Source organism: Acomys russatus, chromosome 29 (genome assembly GCF_903995435.1).
Source record: "Acomys russatus chromosome 29, mAcoRus1.1, whole genome shotgun sequence".
NCBI lineage: Eukaryota > Metazoa > Chordata > Mammalia > Rodentia > Muridae > Acomys > Acomys russatus.
In genome coordinates, this window is record NC_067165.1 from 27,367,162 (window position 1) to 27,387,698 (window position 20,537).

General features: G+C 51.2%; 1 protein-coding gene and 1 pseudogene across 1 annotated transcript; both read right to left on the minus strand.

Annotated features, from left to right (window-relative positions):
• Window positions 1–5,564: 5,564 nt before the first annotated feature.
• On the minus strand, window positions 5,565–16,067 carry Tmem222 (transmembrane protein 222). Its single transcript, XM_051171514.1, has 6 exons — window positions 15,811–16,067; window positions 10,128–10,212; window positions 9,042–9,073; window positions 7,151–7,247; window positions 6,942–7,072; window positions 5,565–6,036 (listed from the first exon to the last, which is right to left on the minus strand). The coding sequence occupies exons 1-6, from the start codon at window positions 16,002–16,004 to the stop codon at window positions 5,949–5,951; spliced, it is 627 nt and encodes a 208-aa protein (XP_051027471.1). The 5' UTR covers window positions 16,005–16,067; the 3' UTR covers window positions 5,565–5,948.
• A 2,626-nt stretch (window positions 16,068–18,693) lies between these two features.
• Window positions 18,694–19,110, minus strand: LOC127211653 (protein S100-A10-like; annotated as a pseudogene).
• Window positions 19,111–20,537: the final 1,427 nt, after the last annotated feature.

Here is a 20,537-nt window from a genome sequence, read left to right on the forward strand (position 1 = left end):
CTGAGGGTAGACCAAGGGCTGATCGGTCTCTTTCCAAACACATAGCGCATCCAGGAGTCCACTGCTTGTTTTCTCCCAAGCATATACACAATAGGGAGCAATCAAAGGAAAGCCAGGTCGAGGTGAGCTGGGGTGCAAGGAGTGCATGCAAGAAGTGTGCACATATGCATGTGCCCCTAAGGATACACAGAGGCCTGCAAGCCAGCACACACTGATATGTATACCCATTGTTCTATGCAGTCATATGCACACACTGATACCTGGACAAAGAAAGATAGGTACATGGCACACACGCCATGAAGGGACTGTGCACACATACACAAGAGACCTGTGCCACCACGCCTGGCTGCACAGTGAGTCTTAAACCTGCACATAGTGTGTCCACACAAGGGGCAAGTTCCTACTCACACACAGGAACAGGTCCCTGCATATCCACGGGTCTCTCTGTCTTCCCTCATATCCACGGTTTAACCCAGCTGCAAACTACTAAGAGCAGCTCGTTCTGCTCAAAGTTGCTATTTTGCACACAACATAACCTGATTCTTAATGAAATGCATAAATACACCTGCACAAACATGCAAACACTCACTCGGCCTTCTCCACAGCCCATGTTTGTCCTACCCAGCTTGCCTCTGCCTTCGCCTCCCTCCACCCTCCCCTGGCCCAATTGGCCTTCCTGTCTGAGGCAACCTCCTCCCCAACCCTCACCCCCAACTTCCTCCCCCACGAGGTAACCGCAGCACCCAATTCCACTGAGGCCACCAGCCTGAGATTCCCCACCATCAGCCCTGCCCTCTTGCTTGAAGGAACTTCTGAACCCCCGTTCTGGCTACAGGGCTCCCCAACCTCCACACCTGGCGGGAGGTCTCAGCTGGCAAAAGAGCTCATGGCCAGGCACCACAGCCACTCCGGAAGGAAGCCATTGCCAGCTGAGAGGGGTGTGTGGACGTGGCAAGGGACCAGCACTCAGTAGTGGCCCTGGCACGGGCCCACTGGGCAGTCTTTCCTCTCTCTCCTACCTTGGTCCATGCCAGGCCTCCAGGTGGAGCTGAACTGGGGGGAGGACGGCTCAGGAGCAGGTCCTGGCTTGTGCCTGTCTCCTCCCAGCTGACTCAGTGTCCAAGCATAGCAAAGTAAGCCAGCCGCCTCTCCTACACCACTTTCCCTTGGTGGGTGGTGGGTGGTGGGACGGGGGACTACGACGATGTCCTGCACATCTCCATCTGCATAGCCCTGGGCAAATGCTGGGGTGCTGATAGTGACTCTTTCCCTGAGCTACTACCCAGCTTGAGGTGCGGGCTATCAAGCCAGCTTGGGACTCTTCGGTGGCATGGCGTGTGAGCGTCACTGTTGTGCTGTGCTGCTGCATCAAAGGGTAGACCTGTCTGCAGGCCGAGGGTATAGAAACAGCCTCTGGCCGGGCGTGGTGGCGCACGCCTTTAATCCCAGCACTCGGGAGGCAGAGGCAGGCGGATCGCTGTGAGTTCAAGGCCAGCCTGGTCTACAAAGTGAGTCCAGGATGGTCAAGGCTACACAGAGAAACCCTGTCTCGAAAAATCAAAAAAAAAAAAAAAAAAAAAAAAAAAAAAAAAAAAAAAGAAACAGCCTCTGTCCCTGAGTGCTTTGTTGCCCTGTGATACTACCTGTGTTTCAGGAGTGTTGATGGTGTGTGCAGTGACTTTCTGGGAGATAGTGCTATGGGGGGGCGGGGGGTGTGCATTTCTTCCTGTGTAGTCGGCCAGCCCAGGCTGTGTTGTGGTGTGTACTCTTGTGCCCCGGGGACCACCAGATGTGTATGTGTGTGAAAGTGGAGGAACATTTGGCGGAACTGTGCCTGGCCTTGTCTTTACGGCTCTGCTTGGGCTAGGCTGTGGGCCTCCAAGGCCAGACCTCTCTGCCGCAAGTTCCTTCTCTTTCAGAAGCAGATCAAGTGGCCAGTGTCCCCCACCCCCACCCCCCCACCCTGTATTAACACCCCACCAGAGGGGCAAACCCTTTGGTGAAAGTCTGTTGATCTGCCTGGCCAGGCCAAGTCATAAACTTCCTTGCGCCTCCCCCACCCCAGCTCTGGAGGTGCCAGGGTGTGCTCAGGACACCAGGTGGCACTGCCTGTCCCTTAGACCACTGGCAAGGGAGGTGTGTTACCTGTAGGGGTCCGGTAGAGGACAACTTCAAGGCAAGTCCAGCTCTCCAGGAAAAGCTTTCAGACACTAGAAGAGCGGTGAGGACTAAAGCTGACTCGCCCAGCTGTTGCCGCCCCAGCCCTGAGGAGGTGGTGGAGGAGGAGGAGACACCTCGGCAGGGCCTGGTGCAAAACCGGGCCTGGACTGCGACTCCCCAGGTGCACTGGTGCACCCAGGGCCACTGTCAGAGAACCCAGGGCCAGTTTTGTGAGCCCCTGTGGCTGGTCCCCAGCTGTCCTGTGGACTTAGCAGGTAACAGAAGCATGCCTCGCTTACAAGGCTAACTCAAGGCTGAGTTGGTCCACCTGTGGACTAGGTAGCAGACCCACTCTGCCTCGGAGGGCTGATAGAAAATTGCTTTGAAAGCAAAGTTGGAAACTTTTCTAAGAACTGCGGTAGTGGGAGGATGGTAAAGTTGCTACTAGGCAGCCTTGGGCCAGGCAGGGCTCCAGCACTGTATGGCCTTGAGCAGGTTTCTTAACCCCTCTGAGTAGTAACTTCCTTCTGTGCAAACTGGAGAGTAGAATCTAAAGAGAAGCCTGGTACAGCTGGTATATCGGCACCTGGTACAGCTGGCATGTAGTAAGATGCCAGGTGGCCTCTTGCCAACAGACCAATGCCCACAGCCATTCTAGCACCTCTGACCATCCAATGTCCACAGCGTGGGCAGCAATTTGTCTCCTTTGTCACCCTGGGCCCCTCCTGTTTGAAGGGCCCGAGAGTCCAGTGACAGCCAAGGATCCCACGCTTTCACCGTCGTCTACTGCCACATCTTGCTCAGTAGAACTTGTTTTGGGTCTCAAGAGTACCTGGGTCTTGGAAGCGTGGTCTGTGGCAATCTACATTTTAGTCGCAGCTGCCTCCCAGCCCTTTATGATGTGCACAAATGCGTTGACTGCATAGATGTGGAACACGCGAGTGTCTAGTGCACAAGGGAGCCAGAGGAACGTGTCCGTCTCTGGAACTGGAGTTACAGAGGGTTGTGAGCCACCACGTGGGTGTTTAGGATCCCAGGTTCTCTGCAAGAGCAACAGGTGCTTAGGTGCTGAGTCATCTCCTAAGCACTCTCCCCCTAAGATGATTTCTCTGTCACCCAGGCTGTCTTTGAACTCAAGAGATCCACCTGCCTCTGCCTCCCGAGTGCTGGAATTAAAGGCGTGCGCCACCACACCCGGCTTCAATCTTTGCTCTTAACTGCCGAGTCATTCATTCCTCCAGCCTCAAGGTTTTTGTATTAGTTTATTTTTCTGGTGGTTGAGCTACCATGTGGGTGCTGGGAGTCGAGCCCCCCCCCCCCCTGCGGAAGAACAGCCAGGGCTCTTAAATCTCTAAGCTGCCACTCTCGCCCTCTGTCTGACTTGTCAGTCTTACTTTCAGTTTCTTTTTCCTTAAAGTGACTAATAATTCTTAGGCCAGGTGGTGGCACACACCTGCACTCCCGCACTCAGGAGGCTGAGGCAGGCTGATCTCTGATTTCCAGGCCAGCCTGGTCTACAGAATGAGTTCTAGGACAGGCAGTACTCCAGAGAAACCGTCTCGAAAAACAAGGCCAAACACACACATACACATTTTTTAGGTTTTGACTAACACTGAGTGAATTCCCTAGTCTTAGAAAATACAGGATAGCTCAGTGAAAACATGCATTTACACGCCTGTTTTCCTTTCCACTAGTGTCTGTTGCAGGATATTTGATTCCAGTGTGGTGTGGGAGAACCTGTCTTTTGTTTAACATGTTTGAGCCCTAGCACACACCTTTAATCCAAGAGCTTTCTGTACACAGGATTTAATAAAGTTAACCCTGGGTCAAGCCAAAGAGCAAGAAACCAGCTGACAGGCATTAAAGGAGAGGAGGGGCTTTGAGTTGAGGGGTAAACAGTGTGTATAATTAGAAGGAGCTCTGAGCTCCTCAGCCTTTGGCCTTTCTTCCTGGGCTGTCAGCTGAGCTGGTAAGCCTTTTAGCCTTTCCCACCAGGATGTTATGAGTAGGAAGGTTGGGAGCTTTCTCTGCCTCTCAGAGATAGCAGGTTTTCACCCAACATCTGGCTCCTGAGTCTTTTTTTTTTTTTAAGATTTTTATTTATACAGTACTCCGCCCCCATGTGTGCCTGCATGCCAGAAGAGGGCACCAGATCTCATTATAGATGGTTGTGAGCCACCATGTGGTTGCTAGAATTGAACTCAGGACCTTTGGAAGAACAAGACAGTGCCCTTAACCTCTGAGCCATCTCTCCAGCCCCCTGGCTCCTGACTCTTTATTGGTAAAATAGATTAGGAAAATCATTTAACACGACGTGTTCCCTATGGAAGCAGGCATTCTGGTGGCCACTTGCACCATCAAGTGTCTCTCGGTAGAGGAGTGACAGACAGCATCCTTCTCTTTCTTCAGGGGTGCTTCTCCAGCCCTCCTCCCACCTCTGCGCACCCCAGGAAGCTATCCAATCTTGGCAGTCCAGGCCAAAAAGACCTTTCTAGGGTGGGGCTCTGCTGGCTTTTGAGCCACTCTTTGTTTCCTCCAAACTTGGACAAGTTCCGCGGTGTTCGTTTCTTCATGTCACGTGGGACTGATAATGTCTGCTTTACGGGCCAGTAGAGGAAGCATTTGAGTGCTGGGCACGGAACCCAAGGCCATGCTAGGCCTCAGGCCGTCAGTCACATGCTGTCCTGGAAACAGCTTGGTGGAAAGCAAAGGATAAGAGGGGAGTAGACACTGGTATGTGCTGAGAACTTGGCAGCCGCAGAGGGAGGCACCAGGGACAGGGCTGTGAGGTAATCACGAGAAGCTCAACACGGCCACCATACACAGCAGGGCCAAGAGCTGCCACTCCTCTTAGCTTACCCAAACTGTGCATCCCGAGCTGAGGAAGCAGGTCACCTCAGAGGAAGGCTCTGGTCTTTGGTCCTAACCCCAATCCAAGTTTTTCCCGACAGGGAAGATGGGAGATTCATTCCAGAAGGGAGCTTGGCACATAGACTGGGAATGGTACTGTTAGCAGTGACAAGAAACCACTTGGACTTGAAACTTTACTTCCTGCCAGGGAGCCCCTTATAAAGGAGCCAGTGGACCGGGGGAAGCAGGCTGCACAGGGCCCAACTGGAATTAGACCCAGGCCATCATGGGTTACTCACACTTTGAACCTAAGGAATTCTATGCCCAGCATGAGGACTCCTGGGAAGAAACAAGTGGAATTCACATACTCTAATTTACACATAAGTGCCATTCACCATGCTGGCCAGGGCCTAGGTCAGGTGTGTTGGGCACACACTATGCCACTGCAGCTCTAGCAGACACACGAAGGTCCACTCTAGGCCAGCAGAGAAGGTTCCAAGTCTCTTGGCTCGCAGCACTTCTCAGAATACCATCCCCACTTTGGATGGTCCCCCCACTTTGGGACATGACAAGCCAGAAAGCAGCTTCAACTCCAGTTCTGAACACTGCTTTGCCTCATGGGTCCTAGTCCTCACTGTACCTGGGCATGGCAGAAGCAGTCCAGTGGCAGTGGCAGGAGGGGCTCGAAAGGAAGGCAGGCCTTCCCAGGATGGCAATGGGGATGCCACAAGAGTGAGGCCACAAGCCCAGGGAGAGAGGACAAGGAGGCTCACAGTGACCTCATCTCACACTCCCTCAGCATTCCCACCCCAAGTCCTGACCCTACTTCCAACCCAGGAGGCGACTTTGCCTGAGGGCGGGGATAAAAGAATTGGGAGCACAGGGGTGGGTGGCAGGGGCCTCCTTGGGGCCTGGTGAGCTTAGGTCATCGAAAGCCATCACCGCACATTGAAGATGAGACTGACGGTCAGGATGATGCCCAGGAGAAGGACAAAGGGCAGCCAGGTCTTCACGAAGGCTCCGACACTGACAAGGGAGAAGAACAGAGGGGGAGGGGCAGGTGAGCAGGCATATGGCCCAGAATCCCCTCCTTCCCCAATCCTGACAAGTCTTAAGTTCCTAGGGGCCTCCTGGAATTTCCTTCAACTTGGTCAGCCAGGGGACAGGAAACAAACGGATTGAGCCTCAGTGGCATCTACAGTCACTCATGACCAGGGGCTTCCAGGGGGGACCCCTGAGATGGTAATGGATGTGAGCTCAGGGTTGCATGGCCAGAAGTCATGGCTTCAACTCAACCCTGGCTCTGGCCCAATCCCGTCCCATGATGTTCTTTTTGAGGGTCTCTAGAGCCGTCTACAAGTCCCCTGAGAGTTCCCTTCCAGAAGCTCCTGATAAGCACAATTAGGAATAAAGGCGGGGTTGGGGATCTTGTTTCTAAGTCTGGGGTCTGCTGTGGGATAGGGAACTCTCCAACCTTAGTCCTCTCTTGGTGTGGGCAGGGACGGATGTCTCAGGCCTCACAGGTCATGAGGCTGTGGCTTCAGAGGTCTGCCTGGACTATGAGCCTAGCTGTCCAGATGCACACCTCTGAGAGAATGCAGGGGAGGGCCCTGTAGAGGCAGTGACACTTCCCAAGAGGGTCTATGGTCATCTGCACAGCTGCAAACTCAACTTCTCTAGATGCCAGGACAACTGTAGCCCTCTACCAGGGACAACCATAGCCCAGAAGCAGCTGGTCAGATCCTCGCTCGCAGCAGGCAGGTGACAAGGTCAGCTGGAAACACACATGGAGGACTTTGGTACAGCCACCTTGCTCTCCACCAGGAACTCAGTCTCTGCTCTAACTGTCCCTGGTAACTGAAGGACTCCAAAGACAGCCTTCCCAGAATGCGTGGGCGAGTGGCGGGGGCTGCAGGCGGGAGGCAGCTCACCTGACGTACTTCCCATAAATCAGGCAGAAGAAGCAGAGCGTCACCATGTTCCAGCTGGTGCTATTGTTGTAGCGCATCAGGTTCAGGGCCAGGGCCACGTGTGAGTGGCAGTTGTCACAGCAGAGATTGTGCTGGAGAACCAAGAGCAGCTGGGTCAGGCTGGAGGGCGGGGCGGGGACCACGGCCCCTCCGCCCCAGTCCCCACCTACCATGCGGTGCTTGTACTCTTCAGAGGCATCGTGCACAGCCGTGTCCCACGCGTTGGGCCCACTAGCATAGACCTGTGCGGGGTCCAATTTCCAGAACCTGAAAGAAAGGGGGGTGGGTGGGCACTGGCTCAGCCCCTTTTGTGGCCTGCCAGCTTTAGGCATGCTCTCTGTGCAGGGTGCCCAAGACTGTGAGGTGAAGCAGGCCCAGGTCTAGGGTTCTTTGGCCATTTCCTCCCAATCGAAACATTCTCTTAGAGAGGAGATCCTGACACCCAGGAAGCAGAGAAAACTCCCAGGCTCAGGAAATTCCTAAAGAGTCTCAAGACCCTTCCTTCCTTCCTTGGGATTCTAGAAGGTGTAACAACTGTAAATTCAGGCTCACAAAACTCAACTTGGGTACAACCAGTGTCCAATCTGGGGTGAAGCCGAGTCTGCTCGCCTCTCCCCAGGAAGCAATACGCCAGCAGACAGCTGGAAGCAGCAGGGCCAGCGTGCTAAGGTCTGTCTGCCCCCATATTCTTAGGTTGAAATCTTAACCCCTGACAATGTCCCTTTACAGTGGGGTGACCTGAGAGACTTCATTCCTTTACGGTGGGGTGACCTGAGAGACTTCCTTCCTTTACGGTGGGGTGACCTGAGAGACTTCCTTCCTTTCACTATGGGTGGCCCCACGAGGCACAGAGTGCACCAGCGCCCTGACCTCGGCCTTCCTGGTCTCCAAAGCTGAGGCTTTTTGGTTGTTGATGAGCCACCCACTCATTGGCATTTTGTCATGGCAACCTTAAAGGAATGAAGACAGGAAACACCTGAGTCTAGGCTGCTGGGAGAGGGGTTAGGTCAGCACTGGAGGCTGTGGGAACAGTGTGAACAAGGCAGGAAGCATAAGCTGTACAGTGTGTCCCAGTAAGAAGTGACAGAGCAATCCTGGAGGATTCAGGAGAAAACAAGGTGACAGGGAGAGAAGCTGCAGGAGTCACAGGCCTGAATGTTACTGCGGTTGTTTGTCCAGCAGCAGCATTCTCCCCCAAAGTCACCCCACTCAACTTGCTAACAGAGTAGGAAAGCTGTTAGCAGTTGAAGGCCATACCCACCAGGCAGGTGAGGGTAGCTTCTGGAAGCAATAGAGCCCAGGGGCCTCGGGCAGAAGTGGGGGGAAGGGGTGCACACACACAGTGCAGTGGGATCACTGGTGGTGTGGCCTCACTGTGGGGCTCAGGGGCTCCCACTCACAGAAGAAATGTCTCAAAACTGCCTTTGGAAATACAGAAGCCAAACAGCCCAAATGACCCCCAGACCACACTTCCAACAGCCTGAGGAAGTCAGACAGGGAGCTCTGCTCCAAGCCTCCTCGCCCTGCGGCCTCCTGCACAGCTTTGGGCCACAGGCTACCTGCTGTAGTTCTGAGGCACATCAGGCCATTACTGAAGAGATGAAGACAAGCCAGCAATGAAGCTACTTTGCCCTCAGAGGGCCTGAGCTGCTTTCCTGCCCTCCAAACAGAAAGCCACAGCAGAGCGCCTAGCAGCCTCCTACTCTTTAAATGGCCTGCTTGCTCCCAAGGGGCTGAAGGACTCCAGCCTACATAGAAAGACAGACTTGACTATGAGAGCAGCTCTGGTGCTTCCTAACTGTGATGCTGCCAAATCCCATCCCTTTCTTTACTTCTGTGGCATAGGGTAGAAAATATGAGCTCCCAGAGAAGGTCACAAGATGAGACCCAGACAGGGACTGACACTCTAGGTACTTGCTACAGGGTGCTGTGTCCTCATAGGTTCTGGCTGTCTTTCTCAACTGTCCTTAGGGTGCTGGCTCCTGCTGCACCTCACAGGGCTTGGCTTGTTGCTCTGACAGGAGGAAGGTGGCCCTGGCCAGGCACACAGTCTTCACTTACTTGGCAGGCTTTCCAAAGGCCATGTTGTCTTCCTGTTGAGAGACAAGAGCAGGAGTCAGTGGAGAAACTACAGGCAGACTATGACAACCCTGGGTCAGTGGCTGAAGTGCAGTGACATAAGAGGGCGTGGCATGGCATGCGTAGTGTCATAGCAGCTGCTGCTCTGTGAAAAGAGGCAGTGCAGCACCCAGGAGCTTCTCTGGCCCTCTCTTAGTCCTCAGGCAGTCTCTGAGCTTTTGTTAGAGGCAGGAGGTATGTGTAACACCCGCCCTCTCACTGCTCAGTGAAATAGTGAAGCTCCCAGGGGCCTGGAGTGCGACACCTTCAGTGCAGGACAGAGGCTGCTGGACCCCCCCCCCACCACCATTTTCTTATGAGGGTGAGCGTAGTGGGGAGTCCTAGGCTCCCTGTATACACACACACACCCCAGAAATATAATCTATGTATATTGAGACATGGTCTCTCAGCATAGCCCTAGTAGTCCTAGAACTCTCTATGTAGCCCACACTGGCCTTGAACTCTCGGCAATCCTCCTGGCTCAGTTTCCCAATGCTGGGATTAGAGGCATGAACACTGCCCTATTAGATGTGTGTAGCAGACTGTGTCATCACCCCTCTTCATTCCAGCCTCGGCTACCTGGAATCGGGCAAATGCCATGTGCTCATCTAGAAAGAGCCCAGTGGGCTAGTGCTGGTCCACCCCAGGAAGCAGACTGGAGAACAAGGCTGGTTCATTCTAACACCCCCACCCTGGGAACCATATCAGCCTCCCCTGTGCCCCAACCATGACTCCCACCTTCTGAAGGTCCAGAGATGTGGTTCCTGGATGTTCTGACTCCACTCTTGCCTCTAACCCTACCCATGTCTTGATACCCAGGGACGGGGGAAGAGGGCTGAGCCAGTTACCTAAGACTCCTCTGGCCACACTGCCCTCCTGGCCTGTCCTGGAGGCGAGAGAAGGAAAGGGGTCAAACACTGGTGAGGGGCAGAAGGCTGGGCCAGGGCTGAGAGTTATGTGTGACTTCCTGGGCCCAGGCCAGTCTTCTATGTGAGCCTGGAGTCAGGACAGAGCAAAACAGGGACTCACCGAAACAAAATAGGGGCCAGCGAAGTCCCGAATGACCCCTGTAGACGTGCAGATGCCCATGTGGCCGATGATGGGGAAAAACCACCTGTCAGGACACGAAGCAGGGAAAGGACAGAGCTGAGGGGCTTTCCTCCAGCCAGGCAGACGCTGCAGAAACTTCATCCAGCTGTGGTCACATTATGGAGGTGTGAGGGCTGGGGGGCACCCCTGTTAGAGGGCATGGACGCCAATGGCAGGCAAGAACAAGAAGCAGCCAGACCTCTGCTGGGAGGTGAGCACCCTCTCTGGAAGCCTGTCTGTCAGCGCTGCAGGCTGAGCCTCAGCAGTCCTACCTCAGAGGATGCACACAACACACACGGGCCCTGTGTGCCTGCTTGGCACACACAAGGCCCTGGGTCTGAACCCCAGCACTGCAAAAATCCTCACTGAACTGTGCTCTTAAAAATGTAGACCTCGGGCTGGAGAGATGGCTCAGCGGTAAAGAGCACTGTCTGCTGCTCTTCCAGAGGTCCTGAGTTCAAATTACCAGCAAGCACATGGTGGCTCACAACCATCTATGATGGGATCTGATGCCCTCTTCTGGTGGGCAGGCACACATGCAGGCAGAACATTGTATACGTAATAAATAAATAAATCGTTTAAAAAAAAATGTAGACCTTAGGGCTGGAGAGATGGCTCAGCGGTAAAGAGCACTGTCTGTTCTTCCAGAGGTCCTGAGTTCAATTCCCAGCAACCACATGGTGGCTCACAGCCATTTATGAGATCTGGCGCCCTCTTCTGGATGCAGGTGCACATGCAGAGAAAGCACTCATATGCATATGAATAAATCATAAGTAAATATTTAAGTGTGCTTTATTTTTTATGTTTTAGAGACAGGGTTTCTCTATGTTATCTTGGCGGTCTTGAGCTCACCTTGTAGACCAGGCTGGCCTCGAACTCACAGCAATCTGCCTGCCTCTGACTCCCAAGTGCTGGGAAAAAGTATACTGTTTACTGGGGCTGGAGAGACGGCTCAGTGGTTAAGAGTACCCAGGTATGGCACTGTACGCCTCTAATCCCAGCATTGGGAGGCAGAGGCAGGTGGATCTCTGTGAGTTCACAGGTAAATTGGCCTACAGAACAAGCCCAGGACGGCCAGGGCTGTTACACAGAGGAACCCTGTCTAGGAAAGGAAAAAAAAAGCACTGGCTGCTCTTCTAGGGGAGCTGGACTCAATTCCCAAGCCCATATGGCAGCTCACAACCATCTGTCCCCTGTGGGCACCTGGTACAGATGTGCTGCACAGATATATCTATATGCAAGCAAAACACCCATGTACATAAAAAAGTATACCTTTTGTTATATGTAAATTATCTCAAAGTTAATTTAAAAAACACAAAACAAAACCCAACTGAGATGGACATGGCTGGCATATGCCTGTAATCCTAGCAAATGCCTTGTATACACAGTGAGACCTTGCCTCAATAAATAAATAAGTAAAATGTGTGTTGTGGGATTGGAGATGGTAAGCCATTAAGAGAACTTACAGCTCTTACAGAATACCTAGGTTCAGTTCCCAGCACCCACAAGGTAGCACTTACTCCAAAACTCCAACTCCACACGATGTGTGTGACACCCTCTTCTGACCACCAGGCATACATGCAGTGTCCATATAAATACACGCAGGTAAAACACCCATTCATATAAAAGTAAAGCTTAGCCAGGCATGGTGGCGCACACTTTTAATCCCAGCACTTGGGAGGCTATTATACAGAGAAACCTGTCTTGAAAAACAAAAACAACAACAAATAAAAAAATAAAATAAAATAAAGCTCTTTAAACCAAGGAGCCAGGCATGGTGGTGCACACCTTTAATCCCAGCACTCAAGAGGCAGAGGCAAGTGGGTGGGTCTCTGTGAGTTCGAGGCCAGCCTGGTCTACAATGTGAGTCTAGGACAGCCAGGGCTACACAGAGATTCTGTCTTCAAAAACAAAAACCAAAAAATACCAAGCCAAACTACACCTCCACACATGGAGGGGTGGGGGGTAAGGGGTGGCCCCATCTCTACTACACCTGGAGGAAAGTCTTACCCAAGAGTATAAAACATAGCACTGTTGCTGGGCAGCAGTGGTGCACGCCTTTAGTCTTAGCACTCGGGAGGCAGAGTCAGGCAGATCTCTGAGTTCCAGGACAGACAAGGCCACACAGAGAAGCCGAAAATCCACCTAAACAAAAACCCAATGCTGTTTAGTGTTCCAGAGAAGGCAAAACAAATCTACAGCCATTGAACTGGGGTTGGCAAGTGGCTTTGCTGTGAGGGTGCCTGCCACCAAGCCTGATGACCTGAGTTTGACCGCTGGGACTCACATGGTAGAAGGAGAAAACGACTCCAAAAAGCTGTTCTTTGACCTGCACAGGTGTATGTGACACACTCCTGCACACACACACATATTAATAATAAAATGAAGATATTTCAAGTGTGGCTGGTTTGAGTATGTATGGGTGCCCACAAGCACTGGATGCCACTGGAGCTGTCAGCCACCTGACGCAGGTTGGGAAGTAAACTTGGGTCCTATGTAACAGTATGTGGTCTTAACTGCTGGACTGTTTCTCCAGCCCATAAATTGAAAAAGAATGAAAACCTCAAATTTTAATTGAACTGTATGTCTAACATTTGTGCATCTTATAATATGTAAGTAACCCTTCAATAACGCAGTTTAAGAATGGGGAGGGGCATTTAGGGCTAGTAAACTGTCTCAGGAGATAGGTGCTTGATACACCGCCCTGAGCACTGAGGGAGAGAGTAAGTTCCCGGGCAGCCAGGACTACATCAAGAGACCATGTCTCAAAAGCCACCACCCCAAAAGAAAAGAAAAAAGGTGAAGCTAAGTTCTGCCTTGTTTCAGATTTAGTGTTGAGCAGGCTATTCTTTTCCATGTTTCTGCAGAGTAACAGGCACTCTGTTGAGGCCTACTGCCTGCAGTCACTGCAGACCGCTGCTCACATGTGAGGTGCTCCATGTTGCTCGGAGGTAGTCTGTAAATACTTGCTATCTAACTGACAAAGAGTAGGTAGCTGAAGAGCCACAGTGAACACAGTATGGACGCCAACAACTGTGGGAAACTGCTTCTCTGGCTTCTCAGAACCCAATCCCAGACTCTTCCTGAAAAAGGTTCCTTTCAACTGATCAGGGACCTGGCTTTTAGCAATACTCTATATCACAAACGTGCTGATGGCCAATGGAACTGGGAATGCCAGTTGGAGAGATAACACTAACGCTCTGTGCTAGCAAAGCCCTAGGGAAGCAACTCTCCCTGCAGCTTGTCCATTCCCCAGGGGCAAGCTCCAGAGCTAGGGCAGCTGCTGTGCCTTCTGACCTAGGACAAACGTGGTCCTTAGTAAAGGCTTAGGGAGTGAGTCAGTGGCTCAGCCTGGAGTTTGATGCCTTTACTACCTCATATGAACACAGTATCTGCTCTCACAGGCTGGATTGATGTAAGGATTGGATGGCAGGGAGTGTGAAATATTTAGGTATTTTTATTACTAGTGGCAGCTGTTATTAACATCTTGGAAGAGGGATAGGTGCTGGACTCAGTTCCCTCCTCTGATCTCCCTATCACAGACACGAGAGTCCCCATACCTACCCCTACATCTGCACGCACCGTCACCAACCTCACATAGCTGAGTCACTTCAAAGGTCAGTTTATCTGTACCTGACCCTTCTGCTGAGGGGTCAGTCCTCTGACGGGAGCAGAGGCTAACTCATTTTGGTCTTATAAACACAGATCTGAAGAGAACTGAGACATAGCTACTTCTAGCCTAGAAATTGGGAAACGATGTGTCTTCACCTCAAGTTGCTACCATTTCTCTGCAGAGGACCAAGCCATAAATGCTTTTTTTTTTTTTTTTTTAAATGAGAGGCTACAAATGGTTCAGTAGGTAAAGGCACCAGGTGCCAAGTCTGATGACCTATGCTTTACTCACACAGCAGGAAGAAACCTACGTCTACAGAGGCACAAGGAGTCACTAGCAAATGTGTTAGGGAACAGTTAATGAATGAACAAAGTTAACACGCACATGTTGTAAGGTTTTTTTGAGGAGGGTGGATCCAGGATCTTACTTTATTTATTTATTTTATTATTATTATAATTTACTTATTTATTTATTTATTTATTTATTTATTTTTTGGTTTTTCGAGACAGGGTCTCTCTGTGTTACCTGGACTCACTTTGTAGACCAGGCTGGCCTTGAACTCACATCGATCCACCAGCCTCTGCCTCCCGAGTGCTGCGATTAAAGGCGTGTGCCACCACGCCCGGCCAGGATCTTACTCTTTTTTTTTTTTTTTGGTTTTTCGAGACAGGGTTTCTCTGTGTAGCCTTGCCATCCTGGACTCACTTTGTAGACCAGGCTGGCCTCGAACTCACAGCGATCCGCCTGCCTCTGCCTCCCGAGTGCTGGGATTAAAGGTGTGCGCCACCACGCCCGGCTCCAGGATCTTACTCTTATACCCTAAGTCGGACCCTTGCTCTGTAGCCTAGGATGGCCTCAAAATCTCAGGGACCCTTCCTACTATCATCTCCTGGAGAGGCCTCAGATCAGAGGTGTGAGCCACAGTGCCCAGACTCAGACTTCCAATTTTTTTCTTTTATTATTATTTGTTTTTGGGGGGTGGGGTTGCCTCAAGACAGGGTCTCTCTGTGTAACCTTGGCTGTCCTGGACTCATTTTGTAGGCCAGGCTGGCCTCTGCCTCCCGAGTGCTGGGATAAAGGTGTGCTCCACCACCGCCAGGCTCGACCTGTCTCTTTTTGTTTTGTTGTTGTTTCAGACTGCGTCTCACTATGCAGGCCTAGCTGGCCTGGAATTCCCACCATATAGTCCAGGCTGGCCTCCAGCTCACAGACACCTGCCTGCCTATGCCTCCAAGTGCTAGAATTAAAGGTGCAGATCACCAGATAGAGGGGGGGAAATCTCTTCAGTATATATGAGTTATACAGTCAGTAAACTTGACTTCTGAACGTCTTCTTGCTGAGGCAGTAAACTGACCAAGACAATGCTACAAGAAACTCTGCCTCACCGTGGGGGAAGAGGATTCCTACTTAAAAACTCAAGCTTGCAAACTGTCCAGGCTGTTAAGACTAAAGTAGGAGGGCAGTAAACTGCTCTTCTTCCACTGGGAGGCAGTCACCCAGGTACCCCCATACTGTCTTGCAAATCAGGAGGTGTAGGGAGCAAAACGTTGGCAATGCTGACATTCCATGAACTTGTCTGGCCTCAACGAAACTCTCATTATTTTGGCTTCTAAAGGCAAAACGTCTTGTGTATAACATATGACCAATAAGCACTCGTTTGTTCAATGAGTGGGAAACAAAACAAAACAAAACCTAGCGATGAATGATGAGACGGACTTGCCTCTTCAGACAACGGATAAGGGACTTTTCTGTACACCTGCAGCTCAGGGGCCTCGTCCTTCCCGCTGACACTTGTCCTCCTGCCCAATTAGACCAGGGTTAACCAGAGCCGGAAGCATGCCCCACATCCAGCGGGGACGCGCACCGCACAGGTGACGGGGTCCCAGGGACCGGGTGCCGGCCTGGCCAGGAGTAAAGGCTGCCGCCAAGTCTGGGGGAAAAAGCTAGAATAGCACCCAGGAGGACGCTTGGGCCCTCCCCATCTTCGCGGCGACACCGGAAGAGACTCACGTGAGCACCGGAATGGGCGTCCATACCACGCAGTAGGGGAAGCGGCTCCGCTCCACGTCCATGGCGACACCACCGGACCCGTGGTACTGCTTCATGTCCGTCTCGGCCGCCGTCGGCGTTTCTACTTCCGCCATCCGAGGAGGGGGCGGCGGCGGCTGCAACAGGAGCGTAGAACTCCCTTCCGCTTCCGCCATGCTGCGCGCGCCTTCTCGGGAAGGCCCGGCGGCGGCGCCACTCGCCCCTGTGTCGTCACTTCCAGGAGGTGGGGCGGGTCCGTATGGTTGTTCTTCCCTCCGGGAATTAGAGCCTCGTCCTTCTAGGCCCGGCAAGCCCAGCCTCTTCCCGGGCCCCTGTAGTGGAGCATTTCCATGGCCCTCAGGCAGCTCTCCGTCGCGGGCCGGTACACCGGCATGTGGTCCACTCAGTATTTATTGATCACTTCCTAGGCGCCAAACACCTGATATCCATTGTTACTACTGTCCATAAACCGATTAGACATACAAATTCAGTTGTTTTCCTCAGGTTACAAATCAGAGACTGTGGCTCTGGAGATAAAGTGAGGGGCCACGATTCAAACACAAGTATTGACATTTTCTTTGTCCTTTTTAGCCTGTGCCATGAGTTACCGATAGTGTAGACGAAGATCTTGGTGCGGGTGTGTGTGTGTGTGAGAGAGAGAGACACCTGCAGCATTGTGATGATACTAATGTTCGCCTCGGACCTGGGGAGGGCACAGATGGCAGAGGGGCAAAGACAGACTCTGTAAAGGAGAGAGTATCATCCTGGCTGGAGTAAATCACAGTTTAGCTAGATAGGTAGACTCCCTTTTTTGTTGTTGTTTTAGGGTCTAGGTTTGTTTTTGTTTCCAAACAGGCTAAGACCTGTACCGGGTAGTGGAAGTAGTTTGGAAGACAAGAAGGGAACCAGCCTACAGGATGATGTAAGAAAACTGAGCCAGGGCTGTGCGGTGGTGGCCCATGCCTTTAATCCCAGCACTTGGGAAGCAGAGGCAGGTGGTGAGAGACCAAAAAGAATTAAGAAGCATGTTTTAGGATCACGGTTAGGAGCCCGGCTTGAGCTATGAATAAAGATCCTCTGTGCTTGCATAGGTTTCGTCTCCTGGTGGTCTTTTTTGGAGTCTCATGAACCAGACTCCATGGTGGATCTCTGGATCTCTGTGAGTCCGAGGCCAGCCTGGTCTACAATGTGAGCCCAAGACAGCCAGGGGTACACAGAGAAACCCTGTCTCAAAAACAAACAAACAGGGGCTGGAGAAATGGCTCAGTGGTTAAGAGCACACTGCCTGCTCTTCCAAAGGTCCCGGGTTCAATTCCCAGCACCCACATGGCAGCTCACAACTGTCTGTGACGCCAAGATCTGACAAACTCACACCAATGCACATAAGTTAAAATTAAATAAAATATATTAAAAACAAACAAACAAGCAAAAAACAACAAACAAAACCAAGAAAGAAAAGGCAGAGAGACAGACAGACTGTTTCAACAGGCTAAGACAGCTTTATTGGAACAGCAGGGCTGGAGGACATGTATATACACATAGGGAGCTTCCAGGAAGTTACAGTTGTTTTTGTGGTTTGACTGGGACCAGAGTAGGTTGTTTTCCATACCTAGGTATATTGTTTCTGCAGGTGGAATAGACCAGTTAGGCTGGGGCTAAGCAATTCCTTCTGGTTAGAGGCTATTGACTCAATTCCTCATGATCCAAGGCTTAAGCAACAGAAGGTTGCACAAATAAATGCACTAAGGCAGGTGGAAGCTATGCCTTTGAAAGGAGTTTCTTCCTTTTAATTATTCTTCTCGAATGGTAACCTGCCAAAAAAAGCCTATTGTCCTCATACTGAAATGCTTTTTTTTTTTTTTTTTCCAAGACAGGGTCTCTCTGTGTAGCCGTGCCTGTCCTGGACTTGCTTTGTAGACCAGACTGGCCCTGAACTCACAGCGATCCGCCTGCCTCTGCCTCCCAAGTGCTGGGATTAAAGGCGTGTGCCACCATGCCCAGCTCTGAAATGCATTTTAAAAAATCAGTTCTGTAGGAAATCCAGAGGTCTTTGACTATACTAGCTAATACAGTTGCTACTGCAAAGCAGATGCTCCAAGAACTATGCACACACCTACTGAATGTCTACGAAATGGTTCTCGATTTGCATGTCTTTTAAATAGTCTCATTGGTATCATAGCTGAAGTGAATTCTAATCCACTCAAAATTCTTTGAGCATGTTTGCACCTCTCTCATAAATGACCCTGTCACAATAGCTGTCTAACTTTCTCTGTGTGTCTTTGTTTTTGTTTTGTTTTGGTTTGGTTTTTCAAGACAGGGTTTCTCGGTGTAGCCTTGGCTGTCCTGGCCTTTGTAGACCAGGCTGGTCTCAAACTCACAGCGATGCGCCTGCTTCTGCCTCCCGAGTGCTGGGATTAAAGGCTTGTGCTACCACTCCCGGCTTTCTGTGTGTCTCTGATACTCTCTTACCAGCACTGTTAACATATATGCCTTTTAACCATCAATGCATGTATGTATGGGTAAAGAAAGAAGTCAGTCTCCAGGCATCTGGCACGAAGTTGGCACTACTAACAAAATACATTTAATCTGACAAACTTCAATGGATTCCCATTGCACTTTAAAAAAAAGGGGGGGGGAGGACTTTCTTTATTGAGGGCAGCAGGGTGCAAACCATATAAAACTCACAAGCTTCTCCATCAACGAATTAACTCCTTTTTTTCTCTCTGCTCCTCGAATTGGGAGTTGGGTGTTATTTGCACATTTCCCTAGGGTCCTGATCTGCTTGCAAGAAGCAGTGGGGCGGATTCCTCGGGTGACACTGTGGGAGGACAGGCACGGGGCGGGAGCATCGGTGCTCCGCCTGGCCTATTTCTTTCTTTTCCGCTTCATGTGTAGTACAAAATAGTTGTGCACGCGATGATGAGCCCTGCGACTAGTGACAAGAAGCTCTGGCAGCCCACTTTGCCGTCCCAGCACTGGTCCAGGTCCTTCATGATTTTGTCCATGGCTGGAGGGTCCTTTTAAAAAGATTTATTTATCTATTATTTATTGTACATGAGCACTTTATCTGCAGAAGAGGGCATCAGATCACATTATAGATGGTTGTGAGCCACCATGAGGCTGCTGGGAATTGAACTCAGGACCTCTGGAAGAGCAGGCGGTGCTCTAAACCACTGAGCCATCTCTCCAGCCCTCCTCCTCTGTCAAGTAGTCTTTGTCTCCCGCGAATCTGTGAACCATGAGCACCATGGTCTCCATGGCGTGCTCCATTTGAGACGGCATTTTGACGAGTCGGCCAAAGCCTGGGCCCCGAGGCGCAGCAGTCCTTAGAAGAGCTGGGAGTCAAGCGATGAGGCTCTCCCATGGCACTTTTAACTTACATGGCTCTGTACCTTCTAGATGGTGTCTGTCTCTTACTTTCTTACTCTGCTACAGAGACCCTAAGTTCTGGTCAGTCCCTTCCAGGAGCATTATCCCTTCACACTGAGGAATGTGGCATATTCCTCACCCCTCTACCCACTTTAACTTCTATTCATACTTCTAGACTTCGAGGCAATGCCATTTCCTCAGCCAGCCAGTCTGAATTAGAAAGTCTCCCTCATCTCCTCTGGAACACCCTTTTTCTTCATATGGCACATTTATAGCCATGTACTGTTTCTTTCCTCCACTAGACTGGAACCCATTTAAGGAACAGTTGTCATTTTTGTAACCCCAGTGCTTACTATAGCATATAGTGCCTAATGGCTTTTAACCAGTGTTCACTAAGTCAGATCCATAACAAATACAGGCTTGGCATAATATTTTGGTAACAGATTGTCTGAGCAAAGGGACCTAGCTTATCATTTGCCACTTCCTTGTGCGCTGGGGTTCCTGGAGGTTGGTGGGCACAGTGCTTTAGTACTGTGCTCCGAGATCCTAGCTTTCCTCTCATAGCCTGCATTAATCCTCCCCTTTGCCTTGGGTAGCGACAGAAGCCAGGACACAAAGGTCATTGTAGCTGTATAGAGACGCCAGCTCCACCCCTGACTCCTGTAGGGGCTTCTCTCCCAGGCTTGGCCTCCACTACCACCTCTCACAGGGCCCATTTCTCACACCTACCTTGGTTCTCACCCAGAGCACGAAGCTCCCTGGCCTGTGTCCTTGCCTTTTCTGCCTGTTTCTCTTTTTTCCCCCTGCAGCCAGATGGATAATCTCCATCAAAGACTATTGCTGCCTTCCAGGCTCAGAGGATCACAGCAGGGCCTGGAAGAAGCTCCACTTACACAGAGTTTGTTTGAGGATTGATGGGGTTGAGAGCCGCCCCTCCCCCAACACATACACTACTGAAAATAGGAATGACCATCTGGATCCATTTACGGGGCTGGCTGGGGGAGGGGAGGATGGCAGAGTGGGAACTGTCAAGCTTGGAGGCTAAGACGCTGTACAACAGTGGACTCAGAGTGCTCCTGTCTTGGTGGGAGTCCTCCACCTCCACGAATGACTCCAGGGAGCACTCCTCAGGGCTACCAGACCTCCTCTCTCAGGGCATCTCACCCATTCTGGCATCCAAGGCTCTCCCTGGGCTGATCCCAAATTTCCCTGCCAGAGTCTTCTCTGTGTCCTTGAGATTTTATGACACTGGTCTCACTTATACCTCATGTCTTTGCTTACACTGTCCCTTAATCAGAAATGCCCCTCTTCTCCTCTTCTGCATCACGTACAAGGTTTCG